The 26,423-nt window shown below is 37.8% G+C and overlaps 3 protein-coding genes across 3 annotated transcripts; 1 reads left to right on the forward strand and 2 right to left on the reverse strand.

Annotated features, from left to right (window-relative positions):
- Positions 1-2,084: 2,084 nt before the first annotated feature.
- On the reverse strand, positions 2,085-4,633 carry LOC111340225 (dual specificity tyrosine-phosphorylation-regulated kinase 2). The gene has a single exon (XM_022947035.2). It carries the CDS (start codon positions 4,362-4,364, stop codon positions 2,628-2,630), a length of 1,737 nt encoding a protein of 578 aa, XP_022802770.2. The 5' UTR covers positions 4,365-4,633; the 3' UTR covers positions 2,085-2,627.
- Positions 4,634-8,046: 3,413 nt separating this feature from the next.
- On the forward strand, positions 8,047-10,358 carry LOC148730662 (EKC/KEOPS complex subunit Lage3-like). The gene is made up of 3 exons (XM_088760253.1): positions 8,047-8,181; positions 8,285-8,413; positions 9,479-10,358. Exons 1-3 carry the CDS (start codon positions 8,165-8,167, stop codon positions 9,594-9,596), a joined length of 264 nt encoding a protein of 87 aa, XP_088616379.1. The 5' UTR covers positions 8,047-8,164; the 3' UTR covers positions 9,597-10,358.
- On the reverse strand, positions 10,159-25,253 carry LOC111340210 (glucose-6-phosphate 1-dehydrogenase). The gene is made up of 16 exons (XM_022947012.2): positions 24,904-25,253; positions 23,018-23,079; positions 22,453-22,490; positions 21,650-21,758; positions 20,950-21,170; positions 20,367-20,525; positions 19,775-19,900; positions 19,155-19,248; positions 16,760-16,946; positions 16,217-16,246; positions 15,653-15,765; positions 14,944-15,036; positions 14,677-14,753; positions 14,519-14,611; positions 11,688-11,798; positions 10,159-11,317 (listed from the first exon to the last, which is right to left on the reverse strand). Exons 1-15 carry the CDS (start codon positions 25,022-25,024, stop codon positions 11,708-11,710), a joined length of 1,614 nt encoding a protein of 537 aa, XP_022802747.1. The 5' UTR covers positions 25,025-25,253; the 3' UTR covers positions 10,159-11,317; positions 11,688-11,707.
- Between the last annotated feature and the right edge of the window lie 1,170 nt (positions 25,254-26,423).

Below are 26,423 nucleotides of genomic sequence, written 5' to 3' on the forward strand. Positions count from 1 at the left end.
ATTCTTACATTACCATTTGCAGAAATCCATCATGCCAATTCTGCACCTCAATTTAAAAGTTAGGGATTTTTTAACATTGATTTGTCTCAACGGTTCACAATTACCAAAATGCAGCCAAGTCTTAAAAGTACACCATGTTATGCTGTCTATGAATTGAGATACATTCACAAACTTCAATATCTGAGTGACAAGTCTTTTACTCCACTCTTTTCCTTGACTCAGTCTTCTCAGCACAACTTATCTGAAATGTAATTTGGAAATTGTGTACAATTTTGTAGGAATTATGGTGTTCAAACAAGATCACATATTTGAATGCCAATGATTGAAGATCGAGTAGATGCATTTTGTGTTATGAAATTGCTGGATTAATATACTACTTTTTTATAGGTCTTTTGCCTAGGTTGCACAAAATTTGAAAGTTTGAACTGATCACAGTTTCAATTATTGTGTGCATGTGTGTAACATGGGTTTTCAATTACAGAAGGGCTTGATGTCAGTGTCCATGTCTACCTCACAGAGTTGTTCATTGGACACAGTAACTGGTTTGTTTTACAACTCCGATTAATTAATTGAAGGCAATAACAGAGTGTCTGCTGTTAAAAGGGGTCTGCTTCATATGGGTTTCTCTGTATGATAAACTTTAAAATAATAACTAATGACATGGATACTGTTTTATTTGCTAGCGATAATAATGTTGGCAAGAGGTAGGCAAGCAATTTGATGCAAACGAGGAGATTGTGAGCATTCAGTACACAACATCATATCTGATCACTAAATCCTGTAGACCCAACATCAATATCCATACTCTTCGCTTTATGTTTCCTTTGATGCTGACAAGGAGATCTCAGTGGTAATTCTCCTTACTGTCTGTCATACAGTTCTTATGATGCAAGTTTGGAAAATTTGGCATTTGATTGACTAATCATCCCTAACTGACATTTTTCTTGATTCTCATCATTTGTCTGCTTGATATTGTATTGATAATGTGAGGAGAAATTCTGTGTTGGTCATTCATGGGAGTTGAAGGGTTAACAATCAAAATGTCCCAGGTTGACAATTTTCCTTTATTCGCATGATCTCCACTTAGGGTTTGAATCCCTCTGGCCCCAAGAAAACCAGGCAATGTCAATTAATGCAAGTCTGATTTTTTCTGACATTACCTGAGTGCCTGGCTTGCGAGAGAGAAAAATTAGGCATCATTTGTACAATTTTTCTTGGCACAAATGTCGTTTTTTATACCTTCATATTGTGCATCATTGAACTTATTATCAATTTAAACCATCTAAAGAGTTCATCTAATGAAGACCAAGGAGGTTTGTCACAGGATGTTTCCCTCTTGAAACGACCCTTGTGTGTCTTCCGTGCAGATGCCAAAGTCACGCTATCAAAATTGAAATATGCATCCGTTGAAGCTGTTAAATATTTATTGTAATGTCAGTGTGACAGGGTTTGGACAGACGAGTGAAATTAAGTTAATGTTTACTTTCTGCCATCGTTCATTACATTTATAAGCCTAGTAGCAATAGAAAATGGATTATTAGAACTCGCTCAAACTGGGGTTCACCTGGTGTTTTGTAAAGAAAATTGCTACACCCGCTGTGTTGTGACTTTGAAGGTGTAATTTCGCTTCATATAAATTCTTTATGCAAATCTGTTCGTTAACCTGTCTTGAATTCTCGGGATAATTCAACGCGTTTGAGGCTGACAGCCAATTTATTTTGAAGTAATTTTGTGCTCTAATTGAAAGAAGTCAAGCTTTTACATAAAGAACTCTCAGAGATCTTCAAGGATGAAATTCAGGGTGTAGAAAACAGGGAATCCAACGAGGTTCGAGGATGTTACTTTCTAACTTAGTTTTAGTTTTTTTTTTCGCTGGGAGTTCTACCAGTTATGACGCTGTCGCTTTTGAACAGGCCCATCAAGTTTCACACCAAATGCACGAATCCCACCGTTGAACGCTTCCAGCTGGGATATGAATAACAAAGCAAGTTCTTAGCTGTTGACCCAGCTATCTTTAGAAATGACACATTTCGCCATATATGACAGTAAAAACGTCCCACTCCAACAGCAATTTATCAAACAGATTTTTTGGAAAAGTGAAAATATTTATTCTTTTCCTCCCTATGACTAATGTCTATGTCACAGATAAACAACATTCTTGTTAATTTCGTGAAGATGAATAAGAATTGGCTAAACTTTTATATACAAGTCCAATAATAACAATAACACCTAACTTCACTCGTATACACAGGGTGTTTTGCCATGCAGTTCTTTATAAGTTATAACTTGTTAGGTTATAGAATTATTTCCATGACAAAAGCAGTGAATAAAATTCGCTTAAAGCTAAAATCATCATAAGCTATGTTACGCAACCGTACTATGCGTACATGTATGAGGAAAAAGATTTACAATTGAAAGGTACAAGTTGATCGTTCAATTACCTCTCTAGGTGTAATTAACCTAAAACTAAAAAATTCCTAAAAAAATAGAACAAAGAGGAGCAAAAAATAAATATTTCTTTCAAAATTAACTCATTTGTCACCTTGATAATAAAAGCAAGGCGCTTAAATTGTTCGTTTTGTATCAACGGATTAGAAAATCGTGTACTTCTTGCAAGTTGGGTAAAATTATCTTCCCACTATTTTTGGCAACACAGTTCTGGTGTTAAGTTTAGCGGAGTCTGTTACCCCACGACCATCGTCCAAAATCTCTTCGATTTGTCTTCGTGGCTTGGTTTTCCCTGATGTTGGGGCAGCTGGCGGAAGCTTGGCGACTCCCGAGCCTGAATTACGCTGTTGGTATGATTTCTCCACGGTCGCATTCGATTCGGGTGCTCGAGGCAAGCGCCTTCGAAGCCATGGGTGACGAAGGGCTTGTGATGGAGTCATACGCTGAGAAGGGTCCCATTCTAAACATCGCCTTAGAAAATCGATGAACTGTGAATCTTCACAGCCTTTCAAAGCCGTTTGCCACTTTTTCGAGCTAGGAGGGCCTCGCGTCTTACCGTGTCGAGAACGACCACCAGTCAAAACTGTGCTTCCATCTGGCAAGGTTGTTGCTGTACAATACCTCGGATATCCTTTGGAATTAATGAACGTCTTGTCCCGCTTAGAGCTATCTAATAGTTTCTGAGGAGGCATGCCAAGTAGTTCAATAATGCAAGCGAGCTGGTCTCCTTCATCTTCACCGGGAAACAAAGGATATCCAGTCAAAAGTTCAGCTAAAATACATCCAAAGCTCCACATGTCTATGGGCATGCCGTATTTGGCGCCAAGAATCACTTCAGGCGCACGGTAAAATCGGCTTTGAATGTACGTGTAAATACGTTGATGTTCGTAGCAACTAGAGCCAAAATCAATCACTTTAATCCCACTCCTTCCTTGCTGCTTGAGAAGAATGTTCTCCGGTTTCAAATCACAATGAATTATACGATTTCTGTGTAATGCGTCGCTACATTGTAGAATCGAGTGTGCGAACTTCCGCACCAGTTGTAGACTAAACCCGTGAAATTTGTTTTTCTTTATGAGTTCGTACAGGTTCATGCTCAACAACTCGAAAGTCATGCAAACGTGTTCGCGAAATTTGAAATGTTCTAGCATGTGAATAATATTGTGGCCATTGTCTTTGTCTTGCTTTTTCAGATGTTCGAGAATCCTGATTTCTTCCTGAGCTTGTCGGTGAAATCGCTTCTCGTTACGGACCATTTTCAAAGCCACATTTGTTTGAGTCTTGTGATCGTAAGCTTTCACAACCTGCCCGAAGCTTCCCTTACCGATAATCTTAACAACTTCGTAGCGGTAAGCAATATGATCGTGTGGAACTTGAATGTAAGAACCCTGATCATCGTCATAGCCTCCGTTATTCGCACCACCAACCACACCCTGACGTTTCTTTGCATTTGGGCCAACAAACCAAATTTGAGGATAGTTAAAGATCTCATGATGTTCGTAGCTGGTTAGCTTGTGCATGAACTGTTTCATTGCCTGCTCCGGCGTCATGGGTAATCCTCTAGATTTCAGCGTTCCCGATCCGTTCAAGCTAGATCTCCTTCCTGACGCAGGGGAAGCATTTCCAGAATAAGATACTGGCCGATGGACAGATGGAAGACCCTGTATTTCGTTGGCGATCTTGCCCTTGTTTTGTTGGTTAGTTTCTTCTTCAAATAGTTGTTGTACTTGTACTCCTCCAACAAGCGGTAAAGCTCCAGAAACGTTCGATTCGTGAGCCTTCACATTACCCTTCGTTGACGGTTTCAATGGAGGTAATACATCTGTATTACCGTTTCGGTCCATATAAATCCCATCTCCTCCTGTTCCTCTCTTTGAAACCGCTAATGGCTTTCTTTGACTAGTTGTGATCATCATATGTTATAAATGTTGCGATCGAAGCCAGTATTCTGTTCGTTTTGAACCTACGAAGTAATCAAGCCTCATAAATTGCTTTCTCTAGATCTCTTTTGTCAGCCGCATTTGATGTTGTTTCGTTGCGTCGTTGCCAGGTGATTTTTAACCAATCAGCGCGCTTTCCCGTGGCGTCCTGGAAACCACAGGACGTAAACAAACCAGTTCGTCATGACGTCATAGTTTGGACGAGTGTAAAGCGTAATGTTCTTTGTTATCGACGGTAACTTTCATTTTCTAAACAAGAAACGAAAGTTTTACAGTGTAATGATCTAAGAAATTAAGCCAAGCTTGAACAAACAGTCAGACTCAATCCGCGCAAAGCTATTTTTATAATAATTTACGGTATCTTCGTATAATTTATAGTTTTACTTTCGTCAACTCTCATATTAATTTATTCGTATTGTCTCCTTTGCAATTTTATCACTTCTATTTTACGTCTAGCGTTTAAAGGAAAAGCTTTTCTAAAAAACTACTTATCAAAATGATCTATAATGGAAGTTTTTCATGTCCTAACTTGTTATAAATAGGTAGGTATGTCTACCTTTCGCGGACTACAACTCGAATCAGACTTCATGAACCACGAAGCAGCTGATACACACATGGTTTTAGAGATATTTTACAATCCTTTTTATGTATTTTATCACAAATTGAAAAGAAATATCAGAAAAAAGAACAAACTACAATTTGAAATAGCTGGTAATTAAAATACCCTCCAGTGTGAATTATTTCGGTTCAATCGTGTCGAAAATAAAATATGAGAAAAAAGAACAATTAATATATGAAGTTCATATATTTTGAACTGCGGTATTAGATACGTATGCGAGGATCGCATACGTATGCGAGGATCGTGCATCATACGTAGAAAAAAGAACGTTTGTCAAAATTTCAATGATACTCGAGTTAATACTTCATACAGGACAAAAGAAAAAAATCATATCTAGGTAAAAAGCACCTACCAACAAAAAATAATGGAGATATGCCATAACAGATTCTAAACGTAATCAACTGAAAATAGACTATAACCTCACATTTGATGTTGCTGGTGATGTAACTACCACAGCTACGACCAAAATTAATTCATAGCAGGTGAGCAATTTTACTTATGCTTGGAAATAACTTCCTTACCACTGATCCAGCTTATTACTTCCTGTTGATTATTTTTAAACCTTAGCCTGAATTCCAAACAGATTGTATGACTCTTATCAAGAGTAAGGATTCGTTTTTATCCCTGAATTTATCATTCTTATAGCTATTTACAACAAAATGCATTTATTCTGTATCCTTTTAAAAACAAGTCCAAGAGATAAACGTCTAAAGGATTTAAGGGATTTTTAATGAAGCCTAATTAACTACTTAAATTAGATTGAATAATATCATTAATTGTGACTAAAAAGCGATGGTAAATCATTGTAAATCATTGCCTTTGAGAAGCTTACTTTGTGAAACTCAATTAAGCATGTGTAAATGTATTTGTGTTTGTATATAAGGTATCCCATCAGGATTATCACTATTAGTATCATTATCATCAATGATTTGACTATAGGCGGATTCATGCTGACGTTATTGTTTACATTTTTGCTCATTTGCATACGGCTTTGCATAAAGAAGGAGGCATAATAATAATATCGTTTATTCAAACCTCTTGCAGAGAATGCTGAATTACAGGTTATAATATTAACAAGAATTATAGGAGAAAAAAGGGGGAAAACTATACAAAATGCATTAAACTACATACAAGTAAAAACAGCATGTACATAAAAATGATAATACTAAAATGATAATAATGCTTATTATAAAAAAAAACCATAATAATGCTTATTATAAAAAAAAACCAGTATGATTAAACTGGCTAGTATTTGACTGTCACAAAGTTCTTAAAACGATCGGTGGACTTTTTTGAGTGATAGTGAGTACGATTTGATCTTAAATTGTAGCGGTCTGAAGATTTACGAACGTCGGCATACATTGCAGTATAAAGGGGGTTGTCATTATGAATACGACTTATAAAGGATTCACAGGAAGCACTACGGCGTGCATCAAGGGTTTCAATACCGGCTAGCATTAGGGTATCTGAGTACGAATGACGTGGCCAAATAATGGCAAGAGCACCCCTCTGCACTGACTCTAAGGTCTTAGATAAGTAGGACGGTAAATTGGCAAATGCAGTAGAGGCGTACTCAAGTATGGAACGTATTAGGCAGCAATAGATGTAGACGATATCTTCCGCTGGGACAGAACTTCTCCTGAGCTGCCTTAAAGCAAACAACCGTCTGTTAGCCTTCTTCAGCAGGTGGTCAACATGCGTCCCCCAGGAAAGGTCATTGGACAAGTTGACGCCTAAGAGCTTGAACGACGAGACCTCTTCTAGAACAGCGCCCCCCGATACGACCGGGGGAGCCTTGTAACTATTATACTGAAGGAAGTCAACAGTCATGCACTTACATTTAGTAGGATTAAGGCGCATGTTATTGGTGTTAGCAAAATTTTGGATGTCATTCACAAGGAAGTTAAGCACAGAAGGAGAATTTCTTGGAAGAATTTCCATGATAGTTAAGTCATCAACAAACTTGATACGCAAGCCCCAGGAAGCCATCAGGTCATTAACCATGCAAGCAAAAAAAATAGGCCCTAAACGGGTACCCTGTGGTATCCCGCCGCACAAAGCTTGGGAACTAGAACTGACCGTACCTATGCGCGTAACCTGAGATCTACCTTGTAAGGTATGTTAGATACAAATTGACTTCCGGCAGCTAAAGAGCTAGAAAACCTTAGTACATGGTGAAACTTTTAGCTCTTTGGGTGTAATATTTAAGGAGAAATAATCCATCAAAAACCGCAAAATTTCTGGGTGGCAAAAGCGCTAATGAGCTCATACATTCTATGTAAAATTTTGAGTTTTTAAACCCGTGTTGCACACAAAGTATTCAATGCATCAGGCTCGTATTCATTGGCCGAGTTAATCGTACTTTGACCTTTCGATATTCAGAACTGATTTATTTTTAGCTCCATCAGAAACTGAATTGCTTATGCTAATGAGGCAAATATTGTAAACAAGGGTTCCCCTACATGAAATTGAAATCTTGTGTGGTTCATATTCAAATACTAAACATCTATATAAAGCTCTCTCATCATAATCTATTACCTTTGAATGTTGTTATAATCATAATATCATTGGTATTGATACAATATGTTGTCCAGTGTTGCTAATGTGCTAATTTGAGACTGTCACTAAGCCAGCCTGAAGCTTAAAGTTTATAATTCATGAAAATAATATTATTGAGTCATACTTTTCAAAACAGAATATTTCTTTGCTGAGAAAAAAAAAAAGCTCCATTCGAAAAATAGAGGAGGGAGTAATATTTTCTAACAATACAAGTGAGCGACCAGATTACTATTTAAGATTTTAAAAGGCGACATCCGCAGTCAAATTTTTTTAACTCACTTGCAAACAACTTTGCAAAGGTTGGGTTCACAACAATGGAGATAAAAATAATGTGGCTTCTGGAACACACATCTCCCTCAATTACCAAAAAAACTCAATAAAAAATGACATGAAGAGTTATCATTAGCTACTTATCCTCACATTATCAACTTTGGGTGCTAACTAAATAGGAAAATACGTCTAAATTCACCATCATCAATGATGCATTTTGAAGGGGAAAGTGCGCGTGACCAGGCAGGATGGATGCACGAGGCGATTACCAAGCCCTTCGCATTTCGGTTGAGCCCCCGATCATTGCTTCGCTTGGACAATTCTCAAGATGGCGGAATTGAAGTTGTGGGTTTGTCACATTTCTCTATTTCAATTTTTGAACACGAACTGCTGTTTTGTTTGACTGTTTTGCATTTTTTTTAAATAATTACCTTCTCTGTTATTCCAGGGAACTTTCTGTGCCTTTTTCGACTGAGTCTGAGGCGCAAATTGCGTGCAATTCCCTTTCCGTCGATCCAGAACCAAAACGTGGCGGAGCTAAGAAACATCTGAAAGTGAAAGACAATGTGTTACACGTGTGAGTGTGGAAAATTTAACACTTTTCCATCTTTGTATGTACTTGTTTCACTGTGCATCGCATGTGAACCTCTTTACGTGGAAGTGAAAGTGGACTTTTGGATCAACCTCAGCTGTTTGTAGTTACGTTTTGATACAGCTACAGGCAGTTGCAACCAAATATCAGAGTTGAAAAGGTTGGGGATGTTTTTTAGCGGCGATCACATAATTGGTAGCTAATCATTATTTTCTTCTGTTATTGATCCACTTTGTAAGCGAGATCAGAATATAACCAGCTCATAATTGATAAAATTGAACTAATCATAATATATATAAGCTCTCATCATAATATATGACGTTTATTCAAACCTTTTGCAGAGAGCTGAGTTGCAGGTTTGTTACAGTGAGATGTTGTTAAGGTTGAGAACAGACATTGGCATTTTCTCAGGCGTCTCTGGCGGCCGCTTCAGTCCATATCGATTTCACCTTCCCACCCATCTCACCCCAGGGGAAGACATCCATCACACAGTAATCTCATGCGGGGAAAGTTAATGTCTCCTACTCCAACCCTGCAGGAGACGGGACCTCCATTTATTCGTCCCTATCCGAGAAGACTAGAATATCTAACCATTTCTTGATGTTATAGAAAGGTAGCAAATTCTCAATTATTTTAAGACCTTGAGTGTTGGTCCGGCCAGGACTTGAACCCTCGACCTCCCGCACAACAGTCCAGCGCACTATCCGTTGGGCTAACAACCCTAGCAAGTTTGCGGAGTTATTTTGCCTTTGTGCGAAAAAAAATTTATATCTACTTGCCTCTTACATAGGTTATACTCCAAGATCTTTCACTTTTTTAGGGTCTCTTTAGGAGAGCAAATGGTTAACCATGTGCACAGATAGTGATTGTCTCTTTTGTCATAACCCCCACCCCATGCATTTCCTTTCATTTCTCTGTGCTCTGTAAGGTGATCCAGGGGAAAACAGGTCTGTAAAAATATTTCTTGGGTGTCTGGTTTATAGAACTGATTTAGTGTTATACCAGGAGATATAATCCTGCTTGTGTGACTAATACTCTTTATCCTTACAGGACAATATCATCCCCTCAAGCTAAGACATTGAGAGTCTGTGCAAATGGTTTCCTTGACCATTTGACTCTGGTTACCGAAACAATTGAAGCATTTGGTCCTCCCTTGGAAGAATCTTAAAGCCATATTCTTGGAGAGACATGGAACACCAGCAGGATAGATTGATGATGTATATTGGGAAATTACCTGGTCAAAAGTGAACTCACAGGCAGGATGACAAGAGTGCTTCATGTGTGCAACAAACACTTTCCATCTCATTGGAAAGTTACTGTTTGATACACACTATTAGCTACCATTATCCTGTTGTTATTAATTAGAAGTTTTGCTGGAAACTGGGTACTGCAAAAATAGGTTTAACTGGCAAGTACTAACCACATCTGTGTTGGCAAGGACTTACAACTGTGTTTTACTTAAGTGTTACCCTTAACAACTGGAAACCATGGTAAATGTATCTTGAACATTTTTGCAGTTTTCTAGGAAGTTTGGGGTAATGGAGGTTACTCTATGTGTTTATCACTTGTGTTGAAATTACACCAAAAACAGTCTTGTTCTAGGAACCACAAGGAAAAGTTGGAAACTCTCATTTCCTTGTAGTAATGTATGAATACATGTACCAGTACATTAAGTGGTCATGGACTTTTCTGTGTGAAACAGTTCACAAAATAGTGAATGTGACAGACAGTAAAGTAAAGCTTATTTTATTATGTCTCCTTTCCCTTGAGAAGGGAATCAAACATTATTTCCTGAATGCAATAACTTAAGCCTAAGTTACTACAGTAACTCCTTTAGTAATAACTATTATTACAAACATGCTGTTTCAACCTTAAAATTAAAATTAAAATGCTTTGAGCCTTTTGCCTCTAAGCAGGACTCTTGACATTACCAATTCTTATGATTTAATAACTGCATATCTAAATTTAGTTCACATGAAATATAAGGAAACAAACTACCTAGAAAGTCTGCCGTTTTAAAATATTACATTTTCTTTTATCTTATTGTTAGCCTTCTCATACATGTACCAGTATGTATTATGTCTACTCATTGCAGTGCTTGTCAAACTATGTTCACACTTGAGGGGATAAGTATGTACTCTGATGGTGATTCACCTTGAACACTAAAATTGTAATATAATTACCCATAGACTCTTAGAAAAAACAAAGCCAAATATTTTCCTTCACATCAGTGATTTGGTATAACTTTAAGCTGTCCCACATACAAACGTTCTGATTCAAAAACCCTGTACTACTTGAGGCTTTCTTGCCAACCATCAACTGAACCCCACAGGCTGGCTGGGACACAGTGACAAAAGTAGTAATATTTTTAACTATGCTTTCCACCCGCTCGAACTTAAAAGCCCTAGTTTGTTTCACCTGTGCAACAGATTGAACAGGGTAAAGAAAGGACAACTGACCACATATAATTCCCAGGAATTACAAATTCTTATTATAAATTGAGGAAATATGCATCCTGCAGATGGAAGAATTGATACATTGTAAAGCAACGAAGGGTAGATCATGACTACTTTATATTTCATACCACAGAGAAAATAATGTGTAATAAAAACACCAAAGAACAGAGACACAACTGAAATCAATACTGGCTAAATGGCAACCATCTCTCAAAAGCTGGAAACAATTGAATTACCTAACAAATCCTTACAGTGAAGGTAGCAGAAAAAGATTGTAACCAGAAAGTTTGGTTAAGTTATGCAGTGAACGAGTTAATGTAAAGATTGTGACTTGTACTGTCATTTTTAAAATTCCCTTGATTGATTTCAGCAGTAGTAAAAAGTACTGCAATGTATTAACTTGAATGTTAACTGTCATCTGGAAAGGGCTATCCTGCAAATAAGCAAAATATTACATTTTAGGGATCTATGTAAAGAATCAAAACAAATTAATTGGTCCTGTCAAACTGGTTGGAAGCAACTGGTTAAAAACATTTTTCTCACTGGATCAGTCATTCATTGTTGTTTTTCAGCTTAACCTCAAGGAACTTGGCACTCAATATTTATTTTTTTATAGGTGTTTGGATTGATAGGCATTTACCAGCTGCTAACTTGGCTTGTAACATTTGCCTTTTAATTTTCATTGGCTGTTTAAATGTCACATTGCAAGCAACAGCTGATTATCTATGATTACAAAAAAATCAGATTTGAGCCATTGTTGTCATAAACTGCACACATCCAGTATTGAATTAAACCATACATACCTGAGTTTCTCCATATTGATTTACTTGTTAGCTTTCTTTTCCCATTTATAAGTTCCACTGTAGAGAAATCCACTGTCTTTGATAAGAGTGTCAGATTCTAATGGTCCTCGGCTGTTGGATAAAAATAGTGATAATCTCACCGAACCCTACAAAACTGGTAAATTGAACCAAAATTATATTTGCTTCATGATTTGATGTACATGTTTGCCTAGATGCAAATGAAAGAAAGAGATCCATGCAAAAAGAAGTTTAACCTCAAATACACAGTCATACTTAAAAAGAAATGTGTGGTTATTTTGTGGCTATAGCCAATGAATAGGCAACGTAGGATCCAGGACAGTGCTTGACAATGAAGGAGCGATTATAGAAGCAAGTGGACTACTCAAGTTACGCACAGAGATTTCAGAAAGTCTTTTATTGACTGCTTCGGGGATGTTTCGTAGTATGCAAGGTGGGTGGTTAGACTTGCTGCGTATGTATAGAGGGGTAGTTGCTGGTTTTGAATAGGGTCCGAATCTGCCGGTAGTCAGGTCAAGCGTTAGATCGAGAAAGTTGATGATTTTCTTGTTTGCCTCGACTTTGCATCTAACTACACGAACACCTCCCCAGATAATCGCCAAATCGTCCTACTTGCTAAAGAATCACTACTATTTAGCAATGAGACCCCATGGCAGAAGAAAAATTCCAACAGCCTTTTTGACGTCACCTTGGGAAGTTAAGATGGAGTGGAGACATGTGAACTAGTCGGCTGCTACCTCCTATCACAGCTTGCGACTATACCAGAAATTAACATTGGACGTTACTGTGACGACGGCCTTGCAGTTATAAACCAGACACCCCAAAAAGTGGAGAGAATTAAGAAACAGATTTGCACGATATTTGCCCAAAACAACCTTAGAATTACCATCTGACGAAGACATGTTTAACAAAGCCGCACCTCCCTACCAAGACACGTTACACAAGAGTGGCTACACATACAAGCTGCATTTCACTGAACCGGAACCGCACCGACCGCAATACCAAACCAAAAGGCGAAGAAACACAATTTGGTTTAATCCACCATTTAACAGAAACATCCAGACCAATATTGGCAGAGCGTTTATTAACCTTATTGACAAGTGCTTTCCAGTCACCCACAAACTGAGGAAAATTTTCAACAGAAACACCATTAAACTGAGCTACTCATGCACACCCAATATGAAACAGATCATACACGGGCATAACAAAGCTACAATCAGGAACGCAAAAATGTCCGAAGAAAGCCGCCCCCAAAGATTGTGCAACTGCAGGAACGAAAACGAATGCCCTTTAGGAGGGGAATGTTTGCAAAGCGAGGTTGTCTGCCAAGCCACAGTCACTACCAGGGAAGAAACTGAAACGTACGTTGGCCTCACAGCAACAGATTTTAAGACTAGATGGCACAACCACCGAATGTCGTTCAACCACGAGAGATGGCGAAATGACACAGAGCTGAGCAAGTACCTGTGGCAACTCAAGGAGAAGAGGGAAGACTATTCGATTTCATGGAAAATTATTGCTAGGGCTAGAGCATATTCCAATGCCACAAAACGTAATTTATGCCTCACTGAGAAATTTTTTATCTTGTCTTATCCACATGAAGCCTCTTTAAACAAGCAAAGTGAAATAATACCCAATTGTAGACATCGGCGAAAATATATTCTCAAGTATTCTTAATGCTATTATCGGCGTGCGCACGGTTTTCAAGATTTGAATTTTTTAAACAATGTCATGTGATCACTTTGCTGAGTTAGAGTTAACCCTCACTACGCCTCAGTGAGTATTGAGTTTGACTGATGAGCGGATCAACTTTTGTTGGTCTACGAAACAGGCTGTATTAAAATCCATATGTGCGTAACTTGAGTAACTTATATATATATATATATATATAAAAATATGATCATGACTTCTGTGACTTCCATAGGAAGTGTTTTCTTGCCTGAAGTTCATCTTTGGCAACATTCAGCCTACATATGCTGGAATAACTCTATTAGAAGTACTTAATGTTAAAAATTAACCTTAACCTTTTAACTCCCAATATCTGATTGTTAATTCTCCCTTTTTGCTGCTATACATTTCCTCATTAATAGTCCATTTTACAGTTGCATGCTTGGTTGCCAAGCCTTTGAATGGGAGTGAGGCTAAGGGTGACCTTGTTATGATACAGACATTGCTGCTTTTCAAATGTAAATTACTTTGTTATCATGCTAAGTAGATGCTGGTCTCTATCACAACAAGGTCACTTTCAGCCTCACTCCAAATCAAAGGCTTGGCAACCAAGCGCAGAACTGTAAAATGGCCTATTAGTTCATCATAGAATTTGGTATTAGATCAAGATAACAAATTCAACATCATGGATTTGTTGATATATTCTTATTACTTGTTGGCTGGATAATGTAAAGATATTATAAGGAGAAGTTACATGTTTATCACTTTAAACAAGTTGTTAAGAATGAGACAGTGCAGTTTGAGCCATTGTTGTCATAAACTGCATACATCCATTTGAAGACAACAATTTTTTGTTGTCTTCAAAAAATTTACAAGTATTTAGTTATTCCAAATTAGGGGAGAATCTGTTCATGTGGCAAAGTTCAGTTACATGGGTGATTTAGCTATTGAGTGACTACTGATGCTGTCCCAGTGTGTCTGATGGTGAAATACACACCATGAGCAGATCTTCCTCTACCTACCGTAACATTTGACAAACTTATTTGTTTACTTAAAAGTGATCATCCAAAGTGCTTGACTGCTATAACTTGAAGGAGTTTAGCTCATAACCGTTATCAAAAATTAATATGAACACTAGCTATTACCTTCCAAACTGATAAGGAATTGGTTTCACGTTCTCCCTTTCAATCTGATGGAGAATGGGGGTGAAAATTCTCCAGGCCTCAGCAAGCTCATCACTGAAAATAACAAAATGAATTAACCAAAAAATAACCAGCAGTCTATGTCTGAAAGACAATTATACCTTCTGACAAAATGAGCTTGGTTTCCAGAAAACACATCAAGAATAAGTCTTTCATATGCATCAGGCATCTTCACATTCTGTTAAGTAAAAACAAAAGTGTTTAGAAGTATGCTAATGTTGTGCACTAAATGTTTGAAGAATCTAATAACTTACACAAACATTTTAATCTCCAGAATAAGGAGAATTAAACAGTAAGTAGAAAAGCTACAATATACTGCTGCAAAAAAAAAAAAAAAAACTAACTGTAACAGGTAGAAAAATACATACAGTATATCTGTCAGAATATGTCAAGTCCAATTCTGATTCTTTTGGTTCAAAGGACATTCCTGCTTCCTTTATCATCAACTTGACATAAACAGCCTGTAAAATAAGAAAAACATATTTCCTTCACTAAAAAACAAAGTTGTTTCAATGTCAATAAATTGTTAGTGAATTAGTACTAGGACTCTCTTCCGTTCCAGGAGGAATGGGAAATTTGAACCTTACCTAGCTGGTTGGGGTGTGGTGGAGAATTTGAACCAGAACCATTAAGTCTTCCAGAGGAACACATGTTTTATCTTTTAATATGGAGGTGTTTGAAGGTAAAAAGTTCACATCTCACAAGCAGATGAATAAAAGGTCTACAAGAAAGTCACAGTTGCTGATCTTTCCTTTAACAAAACAATTGATCAGCAAATCTAGCACTTGGATGTGGCATTTGAACATTTTTTTATGTCCAGGGGGGGATTAGAATGAACCAATTATTGTTCAAATGCCAGGGGAGGGGGAGGGGGGGAAGGTGTGCCAGGGGTGGGATGTTAAAGCTTCAAATTGGTTGATTTTATTACTATAAATCATTATTACCATAATATTATTATTACCATCATAAGATTATTACTACTATCATCATTATTACAATTTTTGTACATTTTTGCCAAATTTAAAATTGATATCATGGCAAAACTTATTGCAAAAAAAATGGGATATTCATGTTTACCTCATTTGGTTGAAGTCTGACCACTAACTCATTCCTCTTGCACCCTCCTTCAAAGATATCTCCAGGTGTGTCAATAAACTGGATGCGGACCTCAGCCTTGCGCTCATTAAGGGCTAGAGAATGAGAAGTAAATGTTGATTTTCTAGTTTTAAAGCTTCTTGGTTTCTTCTGAAAATTATTGTTGAAATTAGATATAACTTTAATTTCATCTCAATTATTATAAAATAAATAAACTTGTGTTAAAATTTATTGAGTCTGCAAAAGCTTATGAATCAAGAAAAACCTAACATTAATCGAGTTTTAAGTTTTTAAACCTACCCAATGAATAAATGAGACAAAAATGCTCTTTATTGACAGATATAAAATCTGAAACCATCCAGACATAAAATTACAAATTGTTAATATTTTGACATTCTCCTCAGTTATTTTAAGACCTCGAGTATTGGTCTGGCCGGGGCTTGAACCCTCGACCTCCCACACAACAGTCCGGCACTCTAACCAATTGAGCTAACTGGGAGGTGGTATCAGACACATCAAAAATTGTAATATTATGAAAAAAAATACCTTTGCCACATTTGAGAATAAACGGAACACCTGCAAAACAGAAATGAAAAAAATATACAGTATTAAAAATATCACAATTGAAGTACTTTGGCTGATTCTATCGATAACCGATTAATGGACTGTCTACTTTTCTACCAATTCTTAACACTGAATCATATGTTGCTCTTAACTTGTACTTAAATTTAGTGCTAGAGCTAAAAGTTTGATGATGAGGTGATTGGTCTCAGTCCTGCTATCAAGATGAGACAAGACCTGAATGGAACTTTTGTCTGTCAAAGACATGGACAGAACTGATGTCATCATCCAAGACCAGGAGTTGTGTGTCAGTCAAATGTCAATAACCTTGTTTCTGATGTTGAACTTTTGCCCTGGTTACTGAAATGTCAGTCACTGTAACCAATAACAGTCCTGTCCTGTTTAGGTCTACCCTTGACTGACCAGTGAGACTATATAAGGCTGACTTTTAATGTTGGGTCTAAACCCTTTTTTGAATTGTGTTTAGATCCCTCACTCCACCTTTGTCAGTGAGCACTTTGAACTTACCATCCCATTTCTCGTTGCGTATGTACATGACTGAAGTTGCAAAGGTTGGTGTGATGGATCCTTTGGGCACAGTTGGATCATCAAGATAACCAAATTTTCCATCACCTTCTGCATCAGGATTTCCAACATACTGACCAAGCACCGTGTCTTTTAATTCAATTGGGCTTATGGACTTCAGAACTTTAACCTGAATGAGAAAATTTACAGGATTACTCAAAGAGATGGAAAGTGCACAAAAAGGATTTTTATCTACAAGTTAGGATGCATAAAAAAAAATTAATGAGTGAGCGTAGCAAATGAGTGAGATTTTGATACATTGTAACAAGTGAATAAAAATTGTTTAAGCACTTTTCATGGTATGATGTTTTTATTTCATACATGCTAAGATTTTTTCTTTCTGACCAACACATTTCAAAGATTGGAAGCAAATGACTGTGAAAATACCAACAGACACAACTGATAGTACTTCACAGTGTAAATCTCAGTATGTAGGAAATATAAGTAAAATTAATAATAATGCAATTCTAATCATGGGGAGTGGCAAATACCTCTGATCATTCGTGCTAAGCTGACTGTCCCTTACATGTCTCAAGCTTTGTAAATTGTTTACTGAAAGTACAATCTAATTACGATCTAATTATGCAGAAATGTGTCTGGTTTTTGTAGGACAAAATGTTATTCTCAATTAAAAAAAGAGTAAAAATTCTGTACGGTTATGCCCATATATGCATTTGTTGTGCATGTTCTTTGCTTCCAATGCATGTTGGGACCTCATGCTTTCACGGGTTGCCATGTTCATAAAACATGTGTTGTGTTGAACTGTTGTGAGATCTTTCTACGGTTTCTACATGGTGGCAGCGGTGGGATTACGATGCATTCATCATAGAGTAGAAGATTGTCAACGACTGCTAAGTGAGCTCTGCTCTCCCAATATGGCCTGAGTAGGGGTTGATAGGGCATGTATACTGGCCAACCCGCTTGGCAATACCCTCTCACTTGCATGCATACTTCATTGTTTTTCTGAGCTGCTATGATCTCTTGAAGGCACTGAGCAGTGGCAGGAAGTTGGTCCATTGTGGAGCTAGCAAAGGCTTCAACCTCATCAATGAAATGTAAATCAGATGTGTTCGGGGAGCTAAGTGGAGCACATGAAAGTGCATCAGCTGAAATTTGACATTTACCAGGTATGTGCAAGACTTCAGGGTTGTATTGCATCATTCGAAGGCAGAAGTGCAGTATTCGAGGGGGCATCTTGGACAAGTCGGTTGTTGTGAGGAGTGGGACAAGTGGCTTGTGATCTGTTTCCATGGTAAACCTGAGTCCAAGGACATACTCTTCAAGGCGTTCGCATGCCCAGGTTGAGGCCAGTGCTTCCTTTTTGACGACAGCATAATTTCTTTCAGCATCACAAAGGGATGTGGAGATGTAACAGATAGGGCAGCGCTGTCCATTATCTTGTGTTTGAAGAAGAACTGCTCCCAGCCCTGTTGATGATGCATCAGTGGTGATGACTGTTGGACAGTTGGGGTTGTAGTGTGCAAGGATTTCAGGTGATGCAAGCTTCTCTTTACCTTGTTGGAATGCTGTCTACTGAGCTTCATTCCAGTACCAAGCACTGTCCTTGCGAAGGAGCTGCCATAAGGGTGCATTGATGTCGGCTAAGCCAGGGACAAACTTTCCCAGTTGGTTAACCATGCCCATGAACCTTCGTAGTTCGGTTAGCGTTGAGGGAGTTGGAAAATAATGGCCAATAGCGCGTGTCTTCCCTGGGTCAGCATGGACACCCTGGGCATCGACAATGTGTCCTAGGAACTTGAAACTTTTTTGTAAAAACTCACACTTCTGAATGTTCAATGTCAGTCCAGCTCTTTGAAGGTGAAACAAAACTGCTCGGACACATGCATCATGTTCCATGTGGTTTCTTCCATGGATAAGGATATCATCCATCCAGCATATGACTCCATCAAGGCCCTCCAAGATGTCTGACATGGTCCGCTGAAATAGTTCAGGTGTGGGACTAATTCCAAAGGGCAAGCGGTTGAAATAAAAACGGCCAAAGGGAGCGCTTCACTGCTGTAGACTTCACTGCGGAAAGATCTGCTACTTCATTGATGGACATGCACTTCGCCGCCAGTTTCTTTGAGAGATAAACAGCTCGCAAATGACCCCTCTTGTGACAGCTGTTACAAGTTACATCCTTTGCAGGGCATGATTGTCAATTGTGTTGCTGTCCACCACACCACACCACATTCAGGTTTTGACTGAGCTCCGTTTTCGGGGTTCACAGCTGATTTTGAATCTCTTTTGCGATTTTCCACTAGATCCACGCGTGTAGAGTCGGAAACCAGGTTGGAATTAATGTGACTTAACAAATAGTTCACATGAGTGTGCTCACTTTTTCATTTCGAAGATCTTCCGCCCGTTTACTGGCTGGTTTTTCCATGGCAACCAAACAAAGAACCTGTAAAAGATGGTTTTGCATCACATCCCTGCAAGAGAAATGCACAGTTTGTAATAATCACAAGTCAAACCGTAAACTCAAAAAGAAAAAATAATTCCCTGTTTGACTCCAAATGAAAGGATGGTCCATGCTATTTAAGTCATATACCAGTAACTATCATTTGTATTTATCAATGACATTATTAGTTAATAAATAAAAGATGTCAAGGATATACAGGTTGCAGGTTCTGTATATTTTTGTAGCACTGAAGACGTAAACTTCAGCACCCTCTGACACTTCCAAATAGAAGAGAAGAATTACAGTTTACTTCAAATACTTTTTACTCTGTTGTAAGATACCTAATCTTTTCTCATGCAAAATCAGAGAAACCCTTTACATCATGAGTTGGTATGCTGAACTTTTGGTAAAGAAAAACTACAGTAATGGTGAGATGGTTGACTATACGATTCAGCGGTTGCTGCTGCATTTAAGCTTTAAGTTCCAGCAAAACTGAAGATGCACTACTATTCCATCTAATTATACTCACTGTACAGAAGTAAATTGCTACAAATTACCTTATGATTCCATATTCATCAAAGTAGCCCCCACGTCCATAAGTTCCAATGGGTTCTTTGAATGTAATGATGACACTTTTGACGCTCTCTCTACACCACACTGGCCCAAAAATGCGGTTTCCAAATCTATTATGAAGAAATTGTTTATTATGGGGGCACTTAATTAACGTTTGCTTTCAATTTGCAATCTAACCTCAGAAATAGGATAACACTAGAAATCAATTTATAAAGGTTTTCTCTGCCAATCATTAAAAAAACAGTTTTGCCAGAAACTGAAATCACTAAATACCAAGAAACTGCCCTTTTACTAACCAGTATAGCTCATGTTAACACAGCTGCTGTCATTAATTGTCAGGAAGCAGTAAAGAAGGCAAAAATGAGATTACAACAGACCCAATTTTTCAGAGAGAGTTTCCCTTTTTAATCCTATCCTCTGATAACCAGTGAGTTTGACAGTTGAAAAAAAAAAAAAAAAAGAAACAGTCATACCATGTGTATCCATCTGAAGACATAAGATTGTCATTTGAGGTTAGTATTCAAGAAACATCCTAAAAATTTGAAAACAAGAAGAGCAAAGGGAAAGAAATCTTACCGCAGCACCATCAGATTCTGTACCATTTCTTTTCCAAGATAATGATCAATACGATACATGGAGTCTTCAGGAAACAGTGATGCTAGATGATTTGACAACTCAGCAGAGCTGTCAGCATCCTTGCCAAAGGGTTTTTCAATCACCACTCTGTTCCAACCCCTGTATAAAATAGACAGAAGTGTGATCTTAGTTATGAGGGTAGGGTTTGCACACCTAAACTCTGACTTGTACAGCTGTTGGAACTTATCCTGGCTCTTGTAACAAGAAGTGGCCAGAAGTAGCACCACCCCACTGAAAGCAGGGTCCTAAATTTTTGCAAGGAAGCTCCTGTTTCAAGCTTTTCTTGGCTTTTCCAATAAGAAGCAATAGTTACTATAGGGATATTGCTCCTCCTTCTGATGAAGATCCTACTCATTTTAAGCTTGTCCTGACTTTTGCCATTTGAAGCAACCGAAGGTATTGCCATTCCTGCTGGCTACTTGCAGGGTTTCCCTGTAATTCATCAAGCTTCCCTGGCCTTCTCCCAAGCCAAGAAGAAATCTGAACAACCATTTATATTGACCAAAATCAAACCATAACATACTTTGAGCCCATACAGTACTTCTTGATGTTCTCTGATGTGTCTATGAAAACAGATGGAGGAAGTGCAAGATAAAACAGCCTGTTGACAACATCCTTCCCTTCTCCAAGTTTCTCAAGCTCTGCATTCAGACTTTTAAAACCTGATGCCTCATTGTAAGGACCTTTCACATAGTAGCACTTCTTGTAAAATTCTGACAATTTTTCTTTCTCGCCATCTTTAAGCTAAAATGAAATTATTCATAACAAATTTGTTTAGTACACAGAAGAAAATTTTCACCAAGTGATAGAAAAACATGCTTATCATTGGTTTGCTTCACATTGTTGTCACTGGTGCAGAAAAGTCACACTGACATCTCAACCAAACAAGTGAAAACTCAAACCAAAATGACTTGATGACTAGGGTTTCCCATGCTTATCTGAATTCACATTGAGTTTTCCATGAATCCTTTTGATCTTTACTTTGGTTCTCATTGGCCATTGTGATTACTTTGGTTTTGGTTTCATAATACTAAATAGAAATGGGCTCTCCATGCCTCTTAATTTAACTTCTAATAACTACTTATAATCTCTAAATACTTTAAAAAAAAAACAGCAAAAAGTTATTTACTAGACAAGTTAGTCCTCCTGTCCTTCCAGCAGATAGAAAATGTAACATCTTAAGTCAAATAGTTTTTAAACACTTAAGCAGAAATATAACTCACCTTCAAAAAAGGTTCAACTTTGGCTCGTAATTTGTCAACAGTCAGATCTGAACGAGCATACCCAATAAATTTAGTGTTTTTTGGAATGAGATCATCTTTGTACAGATACCTAGTGAGATAAATGGCATCGCCTAATTGTGATAACAAATGTACATGCATTGATAGAAATGACAGCAGACCTTGCCATAAGATATGACTTAAATTTTTTCTCCAATGTAAAATCACTAACTTGTCAGTCATATATTTATATGATGAATTCACAAAAGAGATTAAATATCAGACTTCAAGTGAAATAAAAACCTATCATTTAGCATCAACATCACAACTTACACCAGTTCAAAAAGTCCCTTCCAAGTCCATACTTCATTAAGAAATACTACAATGGGATAATGTATTGTAATATCAGCTTTTTTATGTCTGTGGTGTTTTATATCCCTGTAGCCCTTGTAATAAGGTTATGGTGCATTAATTTGATTTAAGTAAAACCCCATGGGAGGGTAATAAAAAGCAAAAACATTTAACACATGCCACTAAGACTTCCTTTAGACCAACATTGTTCTAGCAAATTCCAGGTTAAATTTTTTTCCCTTTTTTTCTATTTGCACAATCTTCTGGACAGTCTGCTTAAATTCTCGAGTGAAAAGTTTTAAAATTTTATGATAATAAGAAATCTGGCTTTCATAGTGACATTTGTGTCATATTATCGCTGACTATTGCGTGACATTTTTAGACTTAAAGAATTGCTGAGCTGTTGTCATCTTATATTTGCTTACAAAAGATTTATCAACTAAATTTTGTTTTACCACAAGGTGGGGTAAATCTTTTTCTTGGCAAGGTCTCCCTGAAATAATAAGTGATGAGAACTACTTAGGAAGTAATAATTTTATACTTTCAGAAACATGTTGATCGACCTTCAAAATTCATGTTATCGGATGATTGCTCGATTAGCATGTATATGCAAATTTTTTTACAAAATCTGTTATCGCAAATAAGCAGCTCTTTAAATTAGATTTGATCTAGTATGGGGTTGAATCTAGTAGATACAAAATTCCAGCCTAGTATTCAGACCCTGTAGCCCTAAGATTAAACTTCATCCTTTGAATTTCATTTTCTGTGGAAGTGAAACTGCGTAAACCTAACTTGAAATGTTTGCATGCGTAAATTTGTGATCGATTTTCTGCACGAACGATTGAAGTTGTCGGCTGTTTCAAAATGAACGCATTTGTTTAACAGAAAGGAGAAAATCGACGCCAGGAGATAGAAAAAAGACAAAAAAGCGGCACTTTATCTCGGCAACACAAGAAAAATGCTTCACAGTGCAACTTGAAAGATCGCGCGAAATAAGAAAATGTCAAACTTGTCACTTACCGATGCTCCAAATACAACAAGCAAGGTTAGTTCATTCATAACTGCAGAACTATCCTCTGAATCTGGCGAAATTAAGAACAACGAGAAGGTTTAAAAAGTTTTTAGTTCTAAAATTCCAACGTTCTCAGATTTGAAACTTTCTGGAGACCTTTAGGGCACTGTATTACACCTTTGGTGTTTACGTAAGAATGATCATGCGCAAATTACCACGTGATTTGTTGCCCTGGAAAAATTGTGAGTCTGTACTTTGACCAAATCATAGTTAATAGAGGGGATCAAATACTTCTCGACATATTTTTAATTGCTACTCTCATTGCCTTTGATTTCAATTTTTCCTACACATTGTTGCAAAGAAGTGAAGGGCGTTGGGCACAGGGTCTTCGTGTTTGAAAATCTTAAAAGGAAAAAATTCCATCCAGGTTTGTCACGCAATCTCTAGTTCACGTGATGTACAACAACTTCGTCTGAAAAAAGGGAAACCCTGTACAAAGATTGCAAAAAACTACAATGCCTGTTGGGGTTGTGAACTTCACCGACCCACATTTGAAACATTTTAAAGAAAAGGGCTTTTCTATTTGTTTTAGATTACCTTAGAGGCAATGTACGTGGTTCTCTCAAGAATCATTTTGATATTTTACCCACAATTTGAGGGAGGGGCTCTCATTTGAACTTTTTTTTCTAACAGTCGAGACACTTACTCCAGATATATCACTTGTCATAAACCAAATTTTTGCATCGAGTTGGTAAGAAAGTTATATATTTCTGAGGTTCTCTTTTTCATACCATGTAACCTTAAACACTCATTGTGAGCGGAGAAAAGATTTGCATTTTGCACAAACAGGATAAACCCTCTGTTGTTTATTCAGGCATGAAATACAACATTTAAACATATTGCTCCCTGACCTCTTTTTCTGTGTTACAACGCTACGAAGCCAAACTCTCTTTCATTGTAATAAATGAATAACCAAAGAATAAATAAAAGCACACGGAGTCCATCTGCAGTGTTAAGTAGCTTTGTGTTCAATAATTTTGAAAAATGAAAATTCTTGCCCCTCCCACGCATGGTTATTAGACATAATATTCATGAATCGAGGGACCACTGGAGCTCAAATAATAACTTCTTTTTTTCCGTTTTGGAGGGTTTATTGGCAGAATAAAAAACAATTGTCAGAAATTTTCTTGATACGTGCCTTGCGGCTCATTTAGTCGGGTATCTCTGCCAAACAATTTAGCATGTGCCGTACACTGAATTTTGCTTTCGTCCAACTTAAGTGCGTTTTTGTCTATGACATCGTTCACTGCACCATTTGTATTTAAAAATACGAGTTAAGACATTATGTTATTTCTATCATCATGCTTTCGAAGCGGCGCTGCACCATTTTGCAAAAGCACTGGACAAGATATTTCAGCTCTTTGCCTTCACCAATACCTCCCCGCCTTGTCTGATCGGCAGTGTGAGCCGTGTACTCAAGAGCAATATTGCATGACGAAATTAAATGACCGTGCTTCAGTCTTTCAGATTACCATAACGTCGTCTTAATTCAGCTAAGAAGTACACGATTGCCCACGAAGCCTGGTTATTTATCGAGATATATACCTTTAAGTATGTTCACTGGTAGTAGCCTTTTTTGTCACAGAACAAAATCATGTAACGCAGTGCAAACCTTTTTGTGATTTCATTAAATATTCACCACCAATTCACAAGACAGTACCTCTGCCCGCCATTAGAAAAGGAAAGTTTAAGCTCACAGTAACAAGTTTGAAATGCGATAATTCAAATACTTTAAACTTAAGTCAACCTGTGTAAACTTGATGGAGTCAAAGTTATAAAACCATCTGTTTGTAAGGTGTGCGTTCTTTACATGAAAGAATTACGATCAACCTACCTGCTTGAGATGAGTATGCCCGAAGACGACAGAGATCAAAATTGTGCGTTTTCTCTGGTTTGGGTTTAGAATCGAAATCGAAGATCCATGAGTTATCAGGTTTAATTTTCCTTGTTGCCATGTTCAGTCATTGAATGGATCAATCAACGACCACAACTTCCCATGCGTCTTTGCTTGTTTTCCTTCGATTTGACAGTAGACTGGGAACTAATTCGTCACGCCACAATAACGTCGACAGCTCACATTTTCCGAAAATTAAAAAAAGATGATCAGAGACTTTCGGCATGTTGTCTCGCATCAACTAGATAGCTGGAAATATTTTGTCGCTGGTAGCGATGAGTTTACTACCGTAAAGAGGAAAACTTTCAGCCCTCGGACCAAGTGGGCTCATTTCCCGAACAACACCTGCAAAAGGTGCGTCACACATGACGTCAAAGAACTGTCTCAACGCTTACAATAAAATGGAGATGACAAGCCTACGTCACTCTTACGAATCGTGAAATTTGTTTGGTTGCCTTCGTCTGCAAGGTGTTTCTTCGCACGCGTTTCGACTGTGGTTTAGGCGTATATTTGCCTAGTTCCCGCTGAATATTGGTACCTAGCCTAGCTGCAAAGTTTTCCGTATCGTCGGGCTGTAGGTACGGTCTGTTCTTGCTTATCATTATTGCAAGACACTGCGAGAAAAGTAGGTTTACAGGCGTGATTATAATTTAGCTCGACGCCTGGAATTAGTCCAGTCTGTGGCTTTTTTGCGAGTTTCTGTGCCAGTCTAATCATACTAGGTGTCAACGGAGTATTTCTGGAGTAAACCACGCTGAAAGATTACCTCGATTTTTGGCTAACTTAATTTTAATTGTGTTGCTGCCATGGAGCGGAAATTGTAAGATCTGAGATACGAGCGTAACCGACTATCGCTTTCAATCATGAAGTCATTGGCACTGTGATAGTCAGTAGTATGCACAAGGAAACAACACAATGATTCGGCCTGGGCCCGAATTTGCTCTTCTCGAGCAGGAGTCCAGCAGTGTTCTCACCATCAGACCACCGACTCCCCCATGGCAACATATATAACTTGGTAATATTGAACAATCCAACCAGGACTTTCCCCAAATCAATTGTACTACAAGACGACGTGCTGTTCTTCAGCCAAGGAAGGAGTCAGGGACATAAAGAAGTTTGAATTTTTTTGGTGAAGCAAAGATATGAGAAGTGACTCGAATAGAACGACGGTCATCGTGGCAATGAAAAGCGCATTTCGCACGTATTTGAGTGCATGGGCGTCAGTAAACACACTGTGAGTTTTAGGGCTCACTTTTTCACTAGTCTTTCAAGAGCGTCAGTGGTCTTCAGTCCACTTTACCCCCAAAAGATGGATTCTTCGTCATGACCACTGACAACGTGACACTAGAGAGCAACTTTGTTGGGGGATATTCTTAATCAGGAATAAAGTATTCTCTTCCCCTACATTTTGTCTCAAGCTTGTTACAAATAATAAAACAGGGGCAGAATAAAATCAAGAA

This window comes from Stylophora pistillata, chromosome 5 (genome assembly GCF_964205215.1).
Source record: "Stylophora pistillata chromosome 5, jaStyPist1.2, whole genome shotgun sequence".
In the NCBI taxonomy this organism is placed as follows: Eukaryota; Metazoa; Cnidaria; class Anthozoa; order Scleractinia; family Pocilloporidae; genus Stylophora; species Stylophora pistillata.